A 21,450-nucleotide genomic window follows, 5' to 3' on the forward strand; every position below is an offset into this window, starting at 1 on the left:
ATCAATAAAAATAAAAGCAGGTCTAATTTTATTTAGACAAATACTGTATTTTATTAAATCTAAAATTTTATCAGTATATTATGTGCCATTATTTTATATACCATTGAGAAAGAAAAAAATTCTTCCAATTAGAAGAATTTGTGAAGTTCTTCCAGTACTTTTTTATCACTAGTATTTTTATTTATACTTATTGAAAGTACTCTTGTAGGCTTTTTTGGACATAGATTTCTATCATTTAGAACCTTTGAACATTCATAGGAGGAAAAATATAAATTCAGTAAATCGGTTAGAATATTCCTAAATGACTCCACATTCATATCTGGTCCTTCTGAATCACATGTCAATGTCATATCTTTTTGATAGATTATAGGCCCCTGGGCCACAGAGATGATTAGTAATGCAGCATTTCTTAACAACTAGCTCCACTATTTGTCTTTGAGATTCTTTTCCAAGTGACTGGCACTCATCCTGCACGTTCTGATGTGCATATGTAAGCAATGATAATTACATCGTAATGGCTGTATCCCAACTTCAATCATTTTAATGTGTGAAGATGTATGTCTTAGAATCAGTAAAATATGCTAAAAAATTTGAAGTGCATAATATAGTTAAAAATTCTAGGTCAATCCCTCAAAGATGGGCTTTTCCTTTCAGAAATCTCCAGAGTAAATATCATGTACTAATTCTGCTAATGTGAAGAGATGTGATTGGGAGAAACCAGTAGTTTAGAAGTTTCTCAAATTTTTGAGTTTGTCAGAATCAAGTGGCTTACTTGTTAAAAATGTTGATTCCTAGGCCCACCCCTGACCCATCAAACTGGACTCCCTGGTCAGTTTTGACTAGCTCCCCTGAACGTTCTGATGCTGGTGGTCTGGGGAACAGTGCTTTGAAGCACGTTGCACCAAGCCCTGCCTGAGGCACCATTGGTGTACATTAAGCTCTCAGATTGTAAGCTTGGAAACTTCATGAACTCCATGGCAGCCAAAAGAAAGCACTTAAAACAAGATCACAATGTGGCCTTTCATTGAGAACATCCTAGGAATAAAGGAGCCAACATATTTCAACACCAGATTAGAGAGTGTGTCTGAAATTGCTATTTCCTTAAAAAATTCTAAATAAGAGGCTTGGAAGGTATGCTTCATGTTTCTCCCCGTCTAGTGCTTACCTTTATATTTTTTCAAAAACATTAGATCATTTATTCAACCCACATATCATGTAAAGGCTAAGGCTCTTCATCACTAGACAAACTCTGATGAGTCTGGTGAGGGTGGTCCTGATTAATATTTTATTACATTATAAAAGGGGTCAGTTTAAGGTTAGGCAAAGGAAGTGCCACGTTATTTGAGAAACAAAGTAGTAGAATCATTTCCTATGATCTTGTGTTAATCAGAACCCCTAGTCTTTCCAAAATTCCTAGTGAAAATGCCAAGTGGCTTAGCAATAACTTCCAACATGACTTTTTAAACCTATGTTCTCTCATGTCAGATAGTTCTAATGTCTAAATGACTTCCAATGCCTAAGCTAATTCTTCAGTCATTTAGAAACTAGTAATTAAAAACAACTCTTCGGGCCACAAGAGCAGTTTGTGGGCTGTTTAGTCATCTCACTCCAGATGGGGCGAGCCTGCAGGGAGAGGTGGTGGAGTCCTCTTAAGCCAGAATATGGACGTTTAGCCATCATTCTGTGAGCTGAGTGAATGAAAAATTGCACCTTGAAGAAGGTGAGGGGAATGAGGCCTGGTATATAATTTGTCTTATAGAATAAGTAACAGTGTTTCACACCTGGTAACTTAGAGATGACAACATGTTTTCACATTTACCTTATCTTTGATCTTCACAACATCTCTTTAAGAAAGGGCTGACAGTGTTTCTATCCCTTTATTTTGCTGGAAAAAAAAATGACATCATGTTAATCAGGAAAGCGGGTTGGTGTCTTGCACCAAGACCGATGGTGGAGCTGGGCTCAAACTCAGGTCTCCTGGTTCCAAGTTCAGAGCTGCTTTTTGTACTCAACATTGCCTCTCGTCTGGTATCCGGGAAGTGCCCAGTGCTTCTGGATGTGGGTTCATATTTGGAGGCAGAAGAACACTGTATGACATCTTGCAGATAGGTTCATAGACTCAGAACCCTGATTTGAGAAAGAGCTAGCTGTTAGCAAAACTCGCCTGACTCCTCACATTAGCACCTGCCGGGACTCGGGGTAAAGAGGAGACACAGGCAGCCGGGAAGTGAGAGCTCCTCACATGTCCCCAAGTCTAGACTTTCTCACTCTAAAAGAGTTCCTGCCAGTCTGAGCCCATGGTGGAAGTTTCTAGATTTGGCCAGGGTTACAAAAACAACCTGATTCTGTGGCTGCTTTCTCAGGGGACTCCATTGGAATCAGAGCTATGGATATGGTGTTAAAGTTCTTTGGGGGCTGCCCAGAGATTCAGGGTCAAGGTTTGTCAGAGATGCTGTGGGTGTCCTGTGCTTATCTTCTCAGACTTTGCCACACTCACGGTTCTTGCAGGGCTGTTTGCTGCGAGCAACTGTGGTTGTCCCCCACCTGCCTACAGCCTTGACCTTCTCGTTAAGACAAATCAGAGAACCCCACGCAGGCAAGAAGCCCAATTTAAAAAGTCCACTTCTCTTTACTCTTCTAAGCAGGTGTAGTTTTTGAAAATTTCCTGTAACATCAAATCCCTCTCTGCTATTAAAATTGTCTTCACTAAGAACTGAAACTTAGAGAACTGGAGAGATATTTCTTTTGGGAAAATGTTTACTCCAAGACATAAGATCATTTTTAAGGAATGAAGCAAAGCTTTAGAAATTTAGACTCTTCATAATGATAGTCATGATGCCCCTTTTGGTCTTCTTAAATCATTACTGAGGTAAAGAGGGGAGATGAGGGGTTTAAGGTGACTTTCTTAAGGTCACATAGTTTGGTAGTGGCAGGGCTGTTTCTAGAACTCGTGCAAGCTATTTCCAGGGCCTGTGACAGCTGACCTGTGACTGCTGTAAAAGTTGGTTTGGCAGAGATATATTTCATCAGGGTCTATCGGCCATGAGGAGCTCCATGGACTCCTTCTCAGGGTGGATGTGGTGCTGCCACACCCAAGGCTGGAAGGTCAAGAGGACAAAGCTGGTTAGCTGTGCAGGAGCTGACATGATGGGACCAATGTCTCTGTTCAGACCCCACTCCACCCTCAGCTGCTTCTGTTGTCTCTGAAACTTCTACCTCATTCCAACCTGTCCAAGAACCTGGGTCTTGCTTTGCTTGCCCTGGGGAACACAGTGGTGCCCGCTGTAACTCACTATTCTCTGAAAATGGTTCTGGGAAACAGTTGATTATGTTTACATATTTATTAAGTATAAGCTCTTATTATATGCTAGACCTTGCCCTGGACCCATGCAAAATTGCCATCAGCTGGTGTCAAACAGGAAGACTTTCAGATGGTGCCAAAAGCAAAAACTAAAACTAAACTAAAAACAAGGTCTCATACACCTAAATCTCTCTGCTTGCCCCTTGGAAATTTTCACCTTCAAGGCTGCCTTCATAATTCAATTGAAATCAAACCTATCTGGTAAAGAAATTTCTGAGGAAGGCACAATACGCATGGTACCATTTGAATTGACCGTGAGGGTTTGGAACCTTCTCAGAGCCTTTCCCATTTTACCTATCTGGAAAAGATGCTTGATCTTTGGTTACAAGCAATTATAATGTGCAAAATGAAATACAAAATACCAGTGCACATTACCTAGGCTTATTTTCTTGCTTGGCACAATATCAGGTTTAAGAAAAAAATTACAATGGTATTTTAAATGTGCAAGGTATACTGGGTTGAATTGTTATGTGGTTTTATGGTGTCTCTGGCCCCCGCTGCAGAAGGCCACGTGTTGTCCTTTGGATCCTGGGATGGTCTGTTTGACCCACCATAGCTTGAACTTGCATTTGCAGAGCTGTGAAAGCTTATGTGATTCCCCTTGGCCTCACTGACAACCGATGTACAGAACAGGTTAGAGATTTGTCAGTCCCAGCTCAAAGCAAGCCTGCCAAGGGGGACCTCAAGTCCTCATCATCACCAGCTCTGCCTTCACATCATTTTTTTTCTGTGCAGATTAAAGTTGGCTGCTTGTTTACTCATGCTCTGATTTCATAACTCCTTGTGGTCATAGCTAGCTTTCTTCATAAGATAGGTTGATCTAAGCTCAAAGTTGGGAAAGATAAAAATACAACTAGACAAAAATCCATTAGGGACTGTGTGGGGACCAAGTCTTTGTTGGGTCTTGGAAGGAATTGAAGGAGTCCCCAGAATGAGCTGTTAGGTACTATGTATTGAGATAGTTCCACCATTTATGAGCTCTGCTGAGCATATTTTCTTCACCCCTCTGTGTATTGTGTTTTGGTTTACTAGTACTGTGGATTTGGTATCCTCAACTTATATCTTCTCTCTATGTCATTGTCATTTACCAGAGGTATTATCAATTTTGAGAAATGCAGAAAATGGTGCCCACAAGCTCCTCTTCTTCTTCCCCTTAACACTTGGGATTTTGACATTCAAAGGCCTTTATTAGGGGCTTCCCTGGTGGCGCAGTGGTTGAGAGTCCGCCTGCCGATGTAGGGGACACAGGTTCGTGCCCCGGTCTGGGAAGATCCCACATGCCGCGGAGCGGTTGGGCCCGTGAGCCATGACCGCTGAGCCTGTGCTCTGCAATGGGAGAGGCCACAACAGTGAGAGGCCCGCGTACCGCAAAAAAAAAAAAAGGCCTTTATTGTTTCTTCCTTAAATTCCTGTAAAAATCAGAAGGTTCTTACTTATTTATTATTTTTCTTTATTCATTGCCAATTCTAAGGTGACTATTTTTTTAAAATGAAGAATAGCCATCATTTATTGAATGCATATTGCTTGATTGACACTTCCCATCCCGTATCTTAACAATAACCCTATTAAGAAGGTATTATTGGCCCCATTGTACACCACGAGGAAATGGAGGCTTAGAGACATTAAACTAAGTTCCCTTAGGGAGTAAGTGGCAGAGCGGAGATCAGATCCAGCTCTGACAGAATCCAAAATTTATAGCAAGCCCAAACTAGTGTGCAGACTGGATCCAGTCTAAAACAAATGAAGGCACAGATAATGTTTTCTAATTGAATGAAATGCTGGCCAACATTTAAAAATTAGGAGATTACTTTCAAAAGTCTGGATTCTAGCTTCTCTTTGAAGAAATTAGAAGATTGGGCACAGTGTGCTCATATTCCTGTATGGTAGCAGTCAGCCAGCCCTACGGAGTGGCTACTTCCCTTTGAGAAGGCGTGTACTCTCAGGTGGACAAAATCCTCTCCTTCCTATTGCATGACACCTTGTGTAGCTCACCACCTCACCCAACTGGGTCACCTGCATGCCTTTGATTTTGCAGTCCTTATTCTAGTCTCTGGAGGTGGTCTGTCTTTGGGTTGGAGTCCTGGCTTTATCATTTGCTAACTCTGTGACCTTGGACAAGTTGCTTAACTCCTTTAGTCCTCAGTTTTCTCATCTCTAAGATGGGGATAAGAACAGTACCTAGCTCTTGAGGTTGTTTTGAAAGTATGGTAATCCACATAAAGTGCTTAGCATTGTGTCTAGTACCTCATAAACTTTCTATAATAGTTAGGTGTTATTATTGACCACGATTCCAATTAACCACTCTCCTCAGAAAGTGGGGTTCAGCAAAATTTGAACAAGAAACCTTTCCCAGGGTCAGCCTAAATTGTGAACTAGGTCATCAGAGCATTGGCCATGGAAGCATGATTATGTTGTAATAGGCAATAGAGAGTGTGGCTTTGACACAAGACTGACATGGTTCAAGTTTATCCTCTGACATATTGGGGATCTTGGACAAATTATTTAACCTCTTTCTGACACATTTTCCTCATTCGTAAAATGGGTATGAGAATAATGCCTACTTCATAAGGTTGGGTGAGGATCAAGTGAGTTAATACATGTAAAATGCTTCGGAACGTGCTTGGTACATACCATGCACTCAGTGGATGTTACCTACTATTGAAAACAATTAATCAGAGTGTGCTGTTTGCTTCTGGGGAGATGAAGATAGAATATTTTAAATTGGATTGTCATGAAAAATTTGGGAAATTTGGAGGCTAAGTTGCTGGCCTTCACTTCCCATCTCCTCAGTTCCCTGCAGTTCGGTTTCCATTCCCTCCATCCTCCTAAAATTGCATATTTGAAGGCTAATCATCAAGTCACATCCAAGGAACTCGACCTCATCTTCTAGAAGGGACAAGAACTTTAGAGATCAGCTAGGCTAATACTGTCAGTTCTCCAAAGGGAAAGAGAGGCTGAGAGAAGCCCTGTGGCTTGCCCATCACTAACTTGTGACTGACCAAGAGCTATCGACTTCGTTGGTTGTATATTTACTAGATGACAGTGGGAATATGTCTATTTGCATAGGTGGTGGGGCTTGGACTCCAACATGTAGCTAGTGTAAGAACTCTCTTCTCTCTTTCAAACTTGCTCTTTCTGCCCCACAAACCTTGCTTAATGAGGCCGAGATCCAGTTAATATATTAAGAGCACTGCTCTGTCTTCCCCAGTGGGACCTAGGCCCTGTGACCCTCCATAGCTTGAAGACCTTGTTTCCTGATGGGTAATGTTTTCCCTTCCCTGTGACTTGCCTCTCTGGGCCACGGTCTGACTTGCCTGCTGGCTCATTTGTTTCCTTGGGCTGCCTGCCTTGTTTGGCGGTTTTTAGTGAGCGTTCCGATCGATGCCAGGAGGTGAGGGGAAGGGCTCTGAATGGGCTCAGTCATTGGACAAGCGGACTTGGTGATGGATGAGTCTTCTCCCCAGTGAGTTTTGGGTCAGGACAAGTCCAACTGATAAGTTTTTCCAGAACTGAGTAAGCCAGAAACAGTGTCAGCAGCATCGTACCACTTTTGTGGGTTTTGTATTGATTTTAAAGGAAATTCTCAGCGGCCGTTCCACATCTTACTAGAAATATAGCTACATCCATGATAAACTTAGATATATGCCATGTGAATTGTTTTAGAAATAACATTGGATGAGGGGTGAGAGGAAGGAAGAGAGGGTCTTTAAAAAAATCCCTTTCAAAATATTTTCTTTCTTCTAAGTATTGAAAAGGCCCACCATAACCCTTTCTTCTTCCAAATGATCTCACAGCTATTTATTGAAAGGAAATACCAAATGTTTATTTATTTTTTTAAAAGGAGCTTCTTCGGTCCTGATGATTCATGTCGATATAATTTTCCTCATGACTGCAGAGGCTCGTAGACAAAGCTATGCCTCAACTGATGTGCTGGTGTCCGAACAATTCCTGTCCTGGAGGAGGGTGTGCAGCCTTCTTTATTCCCCCTTCACAGACGTCCTTGAGCCCTTGAGACGGATGTGAGCGAGTGTTTTAGTCCTCATGCAAAACAACCATCTAAACATAACAGATGACATCAGCTCGGGCTTTTCAATTCCTGGATGGCAGCAGCATGTTAATCCAGCCTTCATCCTGGATTTCATAAACTAAAACAAGAGAGCCTGGCAGGAGGACAGCGCTGCTGCTGGGTTGAGGAAATTGATGACGGGGAAGCATGCGGGCAACCCAGTGTATAAAACTCATAAACGTGTAGGCAGAGGCTCAGCTACCACTTTGGACGGCTTCTTCCCGCCAGCAAAGACCCCACCGCGGGAAGCGGAGCCCGAGCCGCCGCGGGAAACATGAAGAGCCTCCTGCTGCTGGCCACGCTCCTGGTCCCCGCGCACCTGGCGGCGGCCTGGAGCACCAAGTACGCGGTCGATTGCCCGGAGCGTTGTGACACTAACGAGTGCAAAAGCAGCCTGCGCTGTAAGAGGACGGTGCTGGACGACTGTGGCTGCTGCCGGGTGTGCGCCGCTGGTCCGGGAGAAACTTGCTACCGCACGGTCTCAGGCATGGATGGCGTGAAGTGTGGCCCCGGGCTGAGGTGTCAGTTTTACAGTGAGGAGGATGATTTTGGTGACGAGTTTGGTATCTGCAAAGGTAAAGAGTGACCCCTTTCTTCTCCCCGCCCAGGGCACACTGAGGGCTTTTAGCCAGCGCGAGAGATGAGGAGCCTTTTCTCAAAATGCAAAGAGGGAAAATGCAGGTGGGTTAGGGACCAGGTCCCACACTGATGCTGTCATAGAGAGAGAGAGAAAGATAACTCTGCAGATTGCAACTGAACCCAGTGTGCAAGAAAGCCCAGAAAGGAATACAGCATTTCACTCATTATGCCTGGGAGATTTTTTTTTCAAGTTCCCATTGAAGACTGTGTTGCCTCCTTTTCTGGAAAACTTCAGGAACTTGACAGGTAATCTGTTATGGATGGTTTAGGTGTTCTCTCTTCTGCAGTCAGTGATTACAGAGGTCTGCACTGGATAACCTCTTGGAATGGTGGCTAGCCCTGCGGTTTAGTGATTCTTTGATCTTAAAAGGGTCCACGGGATGGAGGGCACCTCTCAAGATCAAATATTTCTGATGAACACTAATGCACTTTGTGAAATAGGGCAGCTTAAGTCATCTAGCAAAATGACTCACATTCTTGGAGGAAGATACCCTGAAGTATAAAACAAACCTCATTCCACTCTATAAAAGGTTTTGGTCATCTAGAAAAATGACTGTAAGACCAGGAAAAATAACACCTAAAGAAAAACTAAAATTGGAACTCTGTAAAGAAAGAGGTTAGCACTCTTACAGACTTAAAGAAAAACTTTATTAGGTTGAAATTATAGCTAAACAATGTAGTTAAACATTTGTAGAATTTATTTCAAACTTAGTGACTGTAGTTTACAATGTTTAACATGTTTAGAAACGAAAGAATGGTGATTTTAAAATACTCTGTGTATGGATACCTCATGATCTCATGTTAAGAACTATTATTAAAATTCAACACATATGTTATAGCCCCATTCATCAGTTTTACAGTACAAAGAAGCTTTTATTTTTATTTTTTATACATCTTTATTGGAGTATAATTACTTTACAATGCTGTGTTAGTTACTGCTGTACAGCAAAGTGAATCAGCTATAAAGAAGCTTTTAAAATTAAAGGGACTGAGAAGTTTCTAAATAATTCTTATTTTATGTGTTTAATACAACTGTAAGCTTTTATGAATGGTAATCATCCAGTATTGAGCTAATCCCATTAATTCTTTTAGAAAAATATTTTATAAATCAATTACCTTTTAGGCCACAAAACATACTAAAGGTTAGGAAATAAATGCTTGAACTTTTAGGAGAATTTTATTTTTTGCTTAGCTTATTTTTGTTTATAACCAATAAAAAGTAGAATAGTGAGGAAACATTTTCTCTGGTGGACATTCACATACATTTCTTTCAGCTGAGTAGGATCTCTATTTTCTGTAAATTATAGGGCTTATCAGCCAAGAAAAAAGTACTTCACACAGGGAAATTAGGGAGGAAGTGGTTAACACAATCATACTTGTGATATAACAAGTATACGCCATGGATTGCTTTTTCTCTTGGCATAAAAATTGACTCTGTATGTGTGATTGTAAATGTCCAATTACATATGGGTAAAGAAACAAGCTGTAAGGCATCTGGAGTCTTTAGCACTCCAATATTCACTGAATGATTGAGGAAGCTGTTAATAAGATACATTTTTAAAAGCTGTTTAGGATAGCTCTTGGACATCCTTCAGATTGCAAGTGAGTCTGGTTTCGAACATTTACTCTCTGCTGGAAATAGTGAGGCTGTGTGAACCTCAGCAGTTAGATACATTATAATTTGCTATAGGCAAACTCTCTACTTTAGCTTTTTTTTAAAAGAACACCCCTATGAAAACTGTATACTTTAGCTGCATATCTGGATGTTTTTTAATTATTCAGATGTTTGGCGTCGCGTTGCCCAGATAACAATATTTATTGAACACCTACTATCTGCCCAGCATTATTCAGTACATTGAGGGATACAATAGAAGCATAACTGAGAATCTGGCTAAAGTTTTAGTTTTCAATATCACTGGAGACACAGTCAGATCCCAATGCTGTGTGCTTTTCTGCCAGATACTTTTTTCAGGATCCCTTTTAAGAACTATTCTTCCCAACAGAGAGGTCAATGTTTAAAACCAGGTGCTTCTCTAATGTAGGATGCAGAGTACAGCAGTCCTAAATCTCTTTAAAAAATATAGTTCATTAATATCTCTCTTGATCATTCTGTGGAATATTAGATTGCTAAAGACTTAGATGCCTCACAACTTGTTTCTTCACCCATGTGGGATTGTACCTTTACAAGGATATTCTTATGCCATGAGAATAAATATTCTGCTTGGCTGTTCAAGCCTGGCTAGTCTATTGAGATGCTATTTACATCATAAAACCCATGCATTTTTACTAAATGAGTTTGTTCTCTTTTTCTCAATATAGTATGTTTTAGTCTAAGTACGAAAACATTGAAGCTCTAAAAGCTTCCAGATTTGGTTAGGTATACGAATACATTCTCAGCTTCCTTTTCATTTAGCATATTGGATCTTAGCTCTGCAGAGGGTTTTAGTAGTGAATCCTCTTAACATCTGGAGGAGTTAGGTACATTTGTACCACCATTTTGATAGATAAGGAAGTTGATAAGAGTTGGAGCAGATTGAGGTTTAGCCACTTCGTGAAGAGCTAGGATGATCGCCCTCTTAGCCCCTGGTTAGTTTAAGCCCTTTCCTGTACCTTTACAACAGTAAATTGTCTGTAATTACAGGGGATTCAAATACAGCATCATATCTCTTAAGCTCTGTGAGGAGCTGATGCACATGTCTATTCAATTGCCCACCTTCACTGAGCTGTCAAAGAAGTAGCCCATGAGACCTTGTCTTTTGGTATCTAAGCAGAAAGTAGACAGAATTAAGACTGGTTCAAGGATATTGGTTACGTGTATCTGTCTTCAGTTAAACTTCACAGCAAGACACTACAAGTGAGGCATCCACTATCTGGTCTTAGTGTGTGATTTCACATTTGTGACAAGGTTTCAATTTTCAAAGCCTGGGATTTTTGGAGAATTGGGTTTTATCTGATAGTCAATATTCATGAGATTTGTCCAATTCCTGAGGCTGTGCACACGGGCTGTGAGGATGGACGCTTATGTACAACAAGCAGCTCCCTCTCTCAACCTTCCCTTTATCCTTAGACTGTCCGTATGGCACCTTCGGGATGGAATGCAAGCAGACCTGCAGCTGTCAGTCGGGCATATGTGACAGGGTGACCGGCAAATGTCTGAAGTTTCCCTTCTTCCAATATTCAGTAGCCAAGGCTGCCAACCAGAGATTTGTTTCTCACACAGGTAAGAATTGATTCCTGTATAAACATTGAAACATAGCCTCATTTTCAGTTTGAATAAGAAAAAATATGGATGAGTAGAATAAGACGTTGGTTTAAATGATTTAGTTTCTTTTATTTAATTTAAGGGAAAGGTGGGAGGTTGTTGAAATTTGTTGCTTTTTTTCAAAGAAACCTCATTAATAATTTTGAAGATTATATAATTTTTGTAAAGTTTATCCAGTTTATATGGAGGATAAATATTGATTACAGAAAAAACCTGTAATAAAAAATAACCAAGATATACAAAGTTATTTAAATTCTTCAGTGATCTGTTTTACATACATACTAGACAAAGCTGCTTCTCTCCCAACTTCACATAGAAAGAGTACTCTGAGGAATTTATTGGGTAAGACTTAAGAGCCAACATAGAAAATATAAAACATGTCTTTTTTTAAACCAAATGGAAGTGTTTAAATGGAATAATTCCAAGCATGCCTTTTTGTGGCTTTTGGAGAGAATAAGAGATAGTATCTGTGATTAAAATTTGGGAATCATCTCTAAACCTTTGAATGAAAGTGTGTAATGTTCACATACTGCTTGTTAGTGCTTCTGTATTTCTTACACAGGTTGTTAGAATGTGAGAAATACAGCCTATAAGACTATGCTATTAACCTATTTGGTTATCTTGTTGAATAAATTGTTAGTACAGTAAAGCTTTATTAAATTGGAAGTAGCTACATGTTTAAAATAACATGTAGCCAGAGCAACTGCTAGTATCAACAAACTGTATACTTTTCCCCCTCAGATACAAATAGTTGACAGTCCAAATCTATTTCAGTTTTTGTTTCTATTTCTTTGCACTTCAAATTAAATAAGATTTGAAATATTGACAAATGTGCTTACTTCCCAGCTTTACCTCCTTCTTACATGTGGGTTCAGTTAAGTACATCAAGATAAAGGGGAAATACTGTGTTTTTCAGTGAATTATTATTTTTAAGTGTGGCTATGCCCTTAAACATTAATTTAAATTGAAAACCTGTTTTTAACCTATTAGGTGAATATCTACGTGAATACTTGATCTGGGTATTGAGATCAGTATTAACATTATAAATACTTATGACTTGTCCCTATAGTTCTTGAAAAGCAAAATGGAAGAAAATTGAATTTTAAGTTTGGAAAAATTTTTTTGTTGAGGTGAAATTCACCTAACATAGAATTAACCTTTTTCAAGTGAACAATTCAGTGGCATTTGGTACATTCACAGTGTTGGGAAGCCACCACCTCTATCTAGTTCCAGAACACTTTTCTCAGCTCCAAATAAAACCAGTACCCATCAAGCAGTTACTCCCACTCTTCAACCCCTAGCAACCACCAATCTACTTTCGGAAATGAGGAATTTTTTTTTGTTTGTTTGTTTGTTTGTTTGTTTTGCGGTACGCGGGCCTCTCACTGTTGTGGCCTCTCCCGTTGCGGAGCACAGACTCCGGACGCGCAGGTTCAGCGGCCATGGCTCACGGGCCCGGGACACGAACCCGTGTCCCTTGCATCGGCAGGCGGTCTCTCAACCACTGTGCCACCAGGGAAGCCCTGACATGGGGAATGTTTTGAATGGTTTGATTGTCTTTAGTACAGGGAAACCTATTACCTCAGCACGGCTAGCTGCCTCAAACACTTGTAGCTCCTTTTGTCTTATTTTGCTTTCTTAAAACCGTAGGCTACAAAGAACATTGAAGGAGCACCTTTAGAATCCCTCTTCACTCGTTTAAGATTGCACCTGAATCTTTCCCACCAAGAGAGAGTTAAATCCCTGGTGAATCTTTGTTGCTGTTTGGGATGAAGGCCTGGGGGGCTCTCGAGCTCCTCTGGAATATTCCTCAGTGATGGAACTCTGTTGTCTCACCTCCATCCTTCCTGCTGCACACACAGGAGCACATCCTCTGCTCCTCTGGACCCTTGTGCAGTCTCTTTCCCTCGGGCCTGTCACCCTCTCTCGTTTGCTTGCAGATTCTGCAAAAGTCTTGACCACTGTATAGATGCCTTGGAAACAGATACACTTGACCCTTGAACAACATGGATTTGAACTGTGTGGATCCACGTATATGCACATTTTTCTCCCCAATAAACATAGCACCTGTATTTTCATGTTACAGATCTTTAGATTAACTAAGTGTGGGGAACAGTTTGTTTTCGATTAGAGATCACAATCCGTGGAGTCAAAGAACTAGGGTTTGAGTCCTGATTCTATCCAAACCATTTCAGCTTCCCGCCCTTGGGTGAGTCATTTACCAATTCCTTTGTTTGGGGGCAGGTATAACAATAGGTGGGTTTTCTACTGCATGGGGGTTGGCATCCCTAACACCAGCGTTGTTCAAGGTCAACTGTATTTTGCTGGATGAAAGTTACATTAAGGGTTACACAAAAAATATTTCTGTGCGCAGATTAGGTATCAAGATTCTTATTAGAAATTTATGGAAAAAGCATTTTCTGACCTAAGGTGTTGCCTTTCCTGAGCTAAAGGAGCAACTAAGGATGACTATTAGTGTGACCTCGGTTATCCTTAGTCAGGTTGAGGATGGAGCACAGAATATCCTAAAGACCTCATGGGAAGGCTGCCCGGGAGCCCTTCCGTTCAGTTTTGCATTGTCCACTTCCTGGGCTTCAGGAGCTACTGCTTACAGGAGGGGGCTTGGAGCCTCTGTCATGTCTTGGGCTTCATATCACCTCTGCAAAGCCTTTGTAAATGGCACCAAGGTTCCTCAGCACAGGGACCTTGGAGGTGCCTTTCATACCTTGATTGCATGAGGTTGTCTTCTCTAACTTTCTACCTGTTGGTCACAACATTCTTGGCAAATGGACTTCCTGGTTTCCCTTCTTCATTTTTTGTTGTTGTTGCTGTTTAGTAGTGAGCTCTCCACCTTTCTAAGATTGGGAATTCACAAGCAGCTTTTTTTTTAGGGGGGGCGGGTGCGAGGTAGTGGTAAGATTTATTGAGTTTCATGAATTTACATACATTCATTTAACTACTGGGCCATGCTAATCTTCATATAGCAGACTGTGCACTGCTAAAGCAAACACACCTCATTTTTCTTAGAAGCTGAGAACTTCCTTTAAAAAATTCTAAATATTACAAATTTTTATGTAGAGCAAGAACTATCTTTATAAAAGTTCTGCCCTTTGGTCTGCCTTCTGCATTCTGGAGTCACATTGATAAGCTAATTCCTTTTCCATATCAGATAGTATAAGAATCTTACTTAGAGATCTATACTTACAGCATTTGCTCATTCCGAAAGTATTTATTAAGTGCCTACTATGTTCCAGGCACTGTTGCAACAGTGAACAAAACAAAGTCCCTGCCTTCATGGAGCTGATACTCTAGTGGTGGAGTGAGATAATACAGGGAACAAAAGACAAATGCATATATAGAATAATGTCAGGTGATAATAGGAGAATGAAGAGAAATAATTCAAGGAGGTGCTAATTGATAGCAGGTGATCACAGCATAGACTCTTGGAATCTATTAAAGATTTCATTGTAAATCCATTGTAATACAAAAATAAGACAAAACTGTACTTGATCTTGAAGTTATAAACATTTGGACATGATTTGTATTCCTTCTACTTTCAGAGCATGACATGGCATCTGGAGATGGCAATGCTGTGAGAGAAGAACTCGTGAAGGAGAATGCTGCCCGGTCTCCTGTAATGAAGTGGTTAAATCCACGCTGATCCTGGGTGGGATTTCCAAGAGAAGACTCTATTTTAATGATCATTCAACACACAGCCAACACTTTAGGAATTGTCTGTATTATAGCATATGGACATGTAACTTTTGGAGAATAAGTGTGATTCAGGGTGGGTCTAGAAAAAAAAAGTAGGCTATTAACAATCCATAAAATGCATATGACTGGAGACTCTTAGATATTTGTTAAATATTTGAATGCATATAGATTTGTTTAATATGTGTTTATAGTAATAGTGAAGAACTAAAAATGCAACTTAGATCATCTTAACCTGGAGGGAGATCAGCCAAAGAGAAAGCTAGCCAAACCTGAAGACCACAGCGAGTCCACGGTTCTTGACTTGATGTACATTAATGTTGGGATATGGGCTGGAGGAAGAGTTAGGAGCAAGAGAAGGTGGCACTGGGAGTGGGAGAGTATGACATTTAGATATTCCTTGTGGTAGTCTCAGTAGAATTTAATTGTGCTTTTTTTTCACTTTGGGAAAAGTGAAAACAAAACAGTCCCTGAAGGAAGTGGGATGTTGGAAACTTGCAGGAGTTTGAGTAGTAGCCTTGAATTGAAGCAGGTTTCAAAGGGCTGCTAATGTAGTTCCCAGGTTACCGCATCTGAAGGATGGTTCTGGGGCGCAGGGCAAACACACACTTCCATAAATGGTTTTAAAGAATGCCACCTCAGACTGAGAGAGCAAGGAAGTATTTTGCCCACTTGGGGGAAGTGTGAAGGTAAATATTTATATATTTTTGTAAACAGTTGTTAGTACAAGTCATCCTCCATACCCATATTTATCACTCTCTTGAGAAAATAAACATAATATTGTTGTTTAAAATGGTTAGAATAAAGGTATAACTCTATAAGGTTTTCAAACACCCAAGGCATGGTAAATTTATTGTTAATAATTATAGTAATATTAACAGTAATAAGTATACGAGAAACCTAGAAAAATTTAGTCACTATGGATTTATAAAAGGTCAAAAACATGAGCAACAGAGGGGATTTATTTAAAAGTAAGTGCAGTGACATAGATGAGTTTTCAATTCAAAGTAGAAAAAGCTTTTTAGAAGGTTTGGAAGAGAGTCAATTTCAGCAGGAAATGTCAACTTTAAAATATAGTTCATATTAATGTATTTTTTTCTTTAAACTTGGTTGATAAGTGGAATTATGAGTACACTTGGAAGGATCTTAGCACAAACAGGACTGTTGTACTAGATTTTGTTAGGAAATATTTGCAGAAATATTTTATTTGGAATGAAGAATTATTTAAGAATCATTTCATTATTTACCTGTATTTTATTCTCAAAGTTTGCCAACAGAGTTGTGAATGTGTGTGTGGCAGGGTCTTTGAATGTAAGCTGAATAAGCTGTTAGGATTTGTTTTAAAAGGACAAGTTTATTATTGATCAATAAAACAAACAAGACAGCCTCTCCGAGTCCATTCATGACTTCGTTAATCATTAAAATATTTAAATGATTCATTCAATGAATAACTCTGTAATACATATCAAAGGACAGGCTCCTCATGTAAATTTTCTGAACAGATAAGCATCTTCTGTCAAAATGTGAGACCAGAATATGTATTTCTTTTGTTGCTATTTATTTATTTATTTTTTACATCTTTATTGGGGTATAATTGCTTTACAATGGTGTGTTAGTTTCTGCTTTATAACAAAGTGAATCAGTTATACATATACATATGTTCCCATATCTCTTCCCTCTTGTGTCTCCCTCCCTCCCATCCTCCCTATCCCACCTCTCCAGGCGGTCACAAAGCACCAAGCTGATCTCCCTGTGCTATGCGGCTGCTTCCCACTAGCTATCTACCTCACGTTTGGTAGTGTATATATGTCCATGCCTCTCTCTCACTTTGTCACAGCTTTCCCTTCTCCCTCCCTATATCCTCAAGTCCACGAAATTGAGCTATTTGTAATGAGGTGGACAGAATATGTATTTCTGCCTCACGTTTTTGGTCAACCGATGCCTTAGAGCTTCCTGAAAAGTTTGTCCTTATACATTAACCTATTCCACAGAGGCAAAACAAAAACCAAAAACCAAAAAAGCTTCTATTGGTGTTTGAAAGTGGTTACAAACCTTTCAGTTAGGCAAAGACAAACCTTTCAGTGCCCATAAAAGAGTAGTTAAAAAAATAAAAATAAAAAAGAGAGAGTAGTAACATACAGCTTTGAAGCTTGAGAGTATCATATACAAGAATAGTATTAAACCCAACATTGTAAATCAACTATACTTCAATAAAATTTATAAAAAAGAATAGCATATGTTCACTCAGCCTTATATGCAAATTATGGAAACATTTTAAGTGAATCAATACGATACGGAAAAATAATGTTTGTATTAGGAAAAACATCCAGTTCGCATGAATTAATTCTTTTTTTTAAGAGGGGAGAAACTGGATGTGAATGAGGTAATGTTACATTAATACAAGTTATAAATATTATTATTAAATGAAACAGAAAGCACTGAAAACCTTTACTTTCACTAGTGTGCAATGAAGTTTCAGAATACACTCTCAGGGCGTGGGGTTACTTAAAGATCTGCCATCTTGACCTGAAGCCCAGGACACAGTTCAGTTGCCCCTTTGGGGTAACGTAGATGGTGGAACATGAGCTAGACTAGGGCAGGGCTTGTCTCTGCTCCTGACCATGCAGCAACCACCTGTGTGACCATGGGCAATAAAGTCAAACAAAGGTGAGCTCATCCACTCTCAGTAGCAGGCATGTTTTCTAGCTTCCCAGCTTCATGCTACTGGGGGCTTTTTGTTTTCTTCATTCCAAACACTAGTACCTGTCTATCCTGAATTGCTCTGTCATCTTCTCCCTCTATTCTTCATAGCAGTGGTCTCCAAAACCTTTGGATTCTGCATGCTTTTTGATTGCAATTTTTTGAGCATGCAATTTTAAACTATATACATAGTATGGTATTTGTACATTATGCTCATTATAAAACATACACTAAAACTAAAAATTTTTAAAAGGATGAGAAGTAAACAGAAATAGAAGTTCTGAGATTTTCTTCCTACATCCCAAGGGGCCATCCTGGGAAACACCTGAGAAGCAAAAGAAAATGCCATAGGTCAGTGGTCCGGAATGAGGCCCAACCTCATGTGATATTAAAGAGAAACCAAGCTGACACATATTCCATACAATAAATATTTCTGGAATGAATGGATGGATGGATGAGTGGATGAGTGAAAGGATGGATGGGTAGCTAGGAGGATGGAAGGATAGATGGGAAGAGAGATGGATGAGTAGATAGATGAGTGGATGATTGGAGGGATGAATGAATGAAGCTGGTGATAGGCCTTCTGTCTCCAGCAGAGCTGCAGCTACTGAGGGAGTAGGTAGCCTCTCATTTCCTTTCATCCGCCAGCTCCTCTCTTTCCTTAATGGCTAACTTATTGTGCCTATTGGGATTGAAAAAACCAGGGGCGGATGTTAGAGTCAACGAGTATGACAAATAGGGATGCCCAGAGCAACAGAGACAGGGAGTGCATCTCCCGCAGGCATTGCAGACAACACCGTGGTAGCAAAAATAAAGTAATTTCCTTGGTAGCCAGACTGGGTGGTCATTTTCGGTGAGAGGCAATCTGGGAAGACTGTTGTTTCCATCCTACACTTTATTCCTTCCTTTTACCTTGAGCTCCCTGGGAGAAAAGAATCCATAGATTTAATTCAACATCTCACATATTTAGAGGGTGAATTGATTATTTCTGATTACCCATCAATTAACGTTAGTCATTAAACTAAGGCTCATCTTTAAAAGGGTATGTATTATAGAGCAGCGGTTCTCAAATTTTAATGTTCATCAGAACCCTTGATAAAACACAAATTACTGATTCAGTATGTCTGAGGTGAGGCTCAAGGAATTTCCATTTTAACAAGTTTCCAGGTGATGCAGCTGCTGCTGGTCCAGGGACCGCACTTTGAGAGTCACTGATACAGGGAAATCTAGATTTGCCTAGAAGGGAGATAATCTAAGGGGTATCAAAAGCAATCATTGTTGGCCTTATGAAAGAATGCACTGCAATATTTCTTAGCCACTTGGTTCATTTAATTTTTTGTTTGAAGATACTTTTTTTTTTAAATTTATTTATTTTTGGCTGTGTTGGGTCTTTGTTTCTGTGTGAGGGCTTTCTCTAGTTGTGGAAAGCGGGGGCCACTCTTCATCGCGGTGCGCGGGCCTCTCACTATCACCGTCTCTCTTGTTGCAGAGCACAGGCTCCAGATGCGCAGGCTCAGTAGTTGTGGCTCATGGCCCTAGTTGCTCCGCGGCATGTGGGATCCTCTCAGACCAGGGCTCGAACCCGTGTCCCCTGCATTGGCAGGCAGATTCTCAACCACTGCGCCACCAGGGAAGCCCTACTTAACTACTTAAGTAGCTGAGAAGATTGAAATGTCAGAAATGTTAAGCTAAACTGTGGAGACTTGTGAGGTACAAGTAGAAGATTATAGGAGGAGGATAGAGGTGGGAGAACCAAAGACTTAGGAAATAATCAAGGAGCCTGTGGCCTCAGGAAGAGTGACGAGTGGTACCATGCGTCATGGAGTGATCAGGCAGACCTGAAGAGTCCCGGTGGCCAGAGTCGAGCAGTGTCCATGAAGAGGTCAGGGTGGAAGTGTGAATGAAGGGCATTGCATGCAGGTGAGCACTGTTCCAGAAGGTCATCTGGGAAGGACAGAACAGCAGTTAGTCTGCAACTGGAGAGGAGAAACCCTAGTTACTAGCAGAGTATTTCTTTCTTTCTCTCCCCCTCACCCCCAAGATTAGAGAGACACTGTTCTAAGCTAACGGTTATCAGTCAGAAATGGAGATAAAGGCTTTCTGAAGCGATGGTATAGTTTGATGTGATTACATGAATCCAGTTTAGAAAATTCCACTTATATAGATTTTTGAGACATAACTTTTACATAGTAGCTATATTTATACACTTTTCAACCCCCTAGAAAATACAGCAGTGCATAGAAATCTGAGATCCTGGGGTTGAGAAGAGGGGCCTAAAGAATTAGTCTAAATCTTTTATTTTACAGTTAAAAACACCCCTAGGTCCAAATAATTTCAGTGATAAAATGTTACGCTTGGTGGTGAAAACTCTGCTACTTATCATTGTACCACTTTTAGCCATTGATGTTTAGAAATGAAAACATTAATGTCTTTAGTTTACCTACCCCATATTTAAAAACATGCACACGCACACACAAACACGCATACACATATATATATATGAAAGTTTAAAAAAGTATACACCCTTTCATGCAAAAATTGTACTTTTATAAGTTTATTCTAAGGAAATACTTTTTTAAAGTGTTCAAAAATGTTTTTACAACTAATTTTCCATCTTTTACAGCATTGAAAAATTATAAATGATGTGAAAAGGTCGTGGTTAGGGTATTGGTTAAAGAAATGACAGTGGAGCCAAGAACAGACTCTGATTTAAACATTGAACATGATGAGGTGCATAGAGTGATTGACGTGTTCACTGCAAAGCAGAGGGCGACAATGTATTTAGTGCTAGGATTTGGTCAGGTAGTGTGGCCGATGGTGGAGCACACAGGGTCTTCCTTGCCGAAATCACAATCAGGATGCAGAATTCTTTTAGATTTCCATGGCTCCCTCGCCCCAGCTGTTTTTTTTTTTTTTTAAAACATCTCTATTGGAGTATAATTGCTTTACAATGGTGTGTTAGTTTCTGCTGTATAACAAAGTGAATCAGCTATACGTATACATATATCCCCATATCCCCTCCCTCTTGCATCTCCCTCCCACCCTCCCTATCCCACCCCTCTAGGTGGTCACAAAGCACCGAGCTGATCTCCCTGTGCTATGCAGCTGCTTCCCACTAGCTATCTATTTTACGTTTGGTAGCGTATATATGTCCATGCCACTCTCTCACTTCGTCCCAGCTTACCCTTCCCCCTCCCTGTGTCCTCAAGTCCATTCCCCAGCTGTTTTTTAAAGTGATACCTTTATCAGGTTTGCCTGAAACATTCACCTTAGTTTTCATAGAAACAACAATCCTCTCTTTGTGCTGCTAGCTTATTGATCTTTTCATATTTAAATTACATAAAAGTGATAACTGGCACAAACAAGTTTGGGAAAAAATGCAACGGGCTCTTGGTATGTTTTTATTTCAACTGGTGGAAGTGCAAGTGTGCATATGCATCCTAGAAGGAGACCTGCCTGCCTGCATTCTGCAGTGGACATGAGGGATGTCAATAGTCCTATGTTATCCAGAGAGAATGGAGTTGCATGTGATTTCTCTGAGAATATTAATTGAAGGTTTCTTGAGAGCACCTCGACTGTATATTAAGTGAAAAAAGTACACTACAATGCTATATGAATAATATTATCTTTGTGAAAAAAATATAAATGGATAAAAATTGAGATATTAACAGTGATGCTTATTTTATTCTTTACACCTTTAGGTATTTTCTA

The 21,450-nt window shown here is 40.1% G+C and overlaps 1 protein-coding gene across 2 annotated transcripts; it reads left to right on the forward strand.

Moving 5' to 3' along the window:
- Positions 1 to 7,701: 7,701 nt before the first annotated feature.
- ESM1 (endothelial cell specific molecule 1) lies at positions 7,702 to 14,989 on the forward strand (the record flags this gene model as incomplete). 2 transcript variants are annotated; one of them, XM_082835194.1, is made up of 3 exons in its annotated part: positions 7,702 to 8,002; positions 11,134 to 11,286; positions 14,889 to 14,989. In XM_082835194.1, the coding sequence occupies 3 exons, from the start codon at positions 7,702 to 7,704 to the stop codon at positions 14,987 to 14,989; spliced, it is 555 nt and encodes a 184-aa protein (XP_082691320.1). The 2 variants fall into 2 exon arrangements, with proteins under 2 accessions (XP_082691320.1, XP_082691321.1); XM_082835195.1 differs by lacking the exon at positions 11,134 to 11,286.
- Between the last annotated feature and the right edge of the window lie 6,461 nt (positions 14,990 to 21,450).

This window comes from Leucopleurus acutus, assembly GCF_964270905.1.
Source record: "Leucopleurus acutus genome assembly, chromosome: 3".
Taxonomy (NCBI): domain Eukaryota; kingdom Metazoa; phylum Chordata; class Mammalia; order Artiodactyla; family Delphinidae; genus Leucopleurus; species Leucopleurus acutus.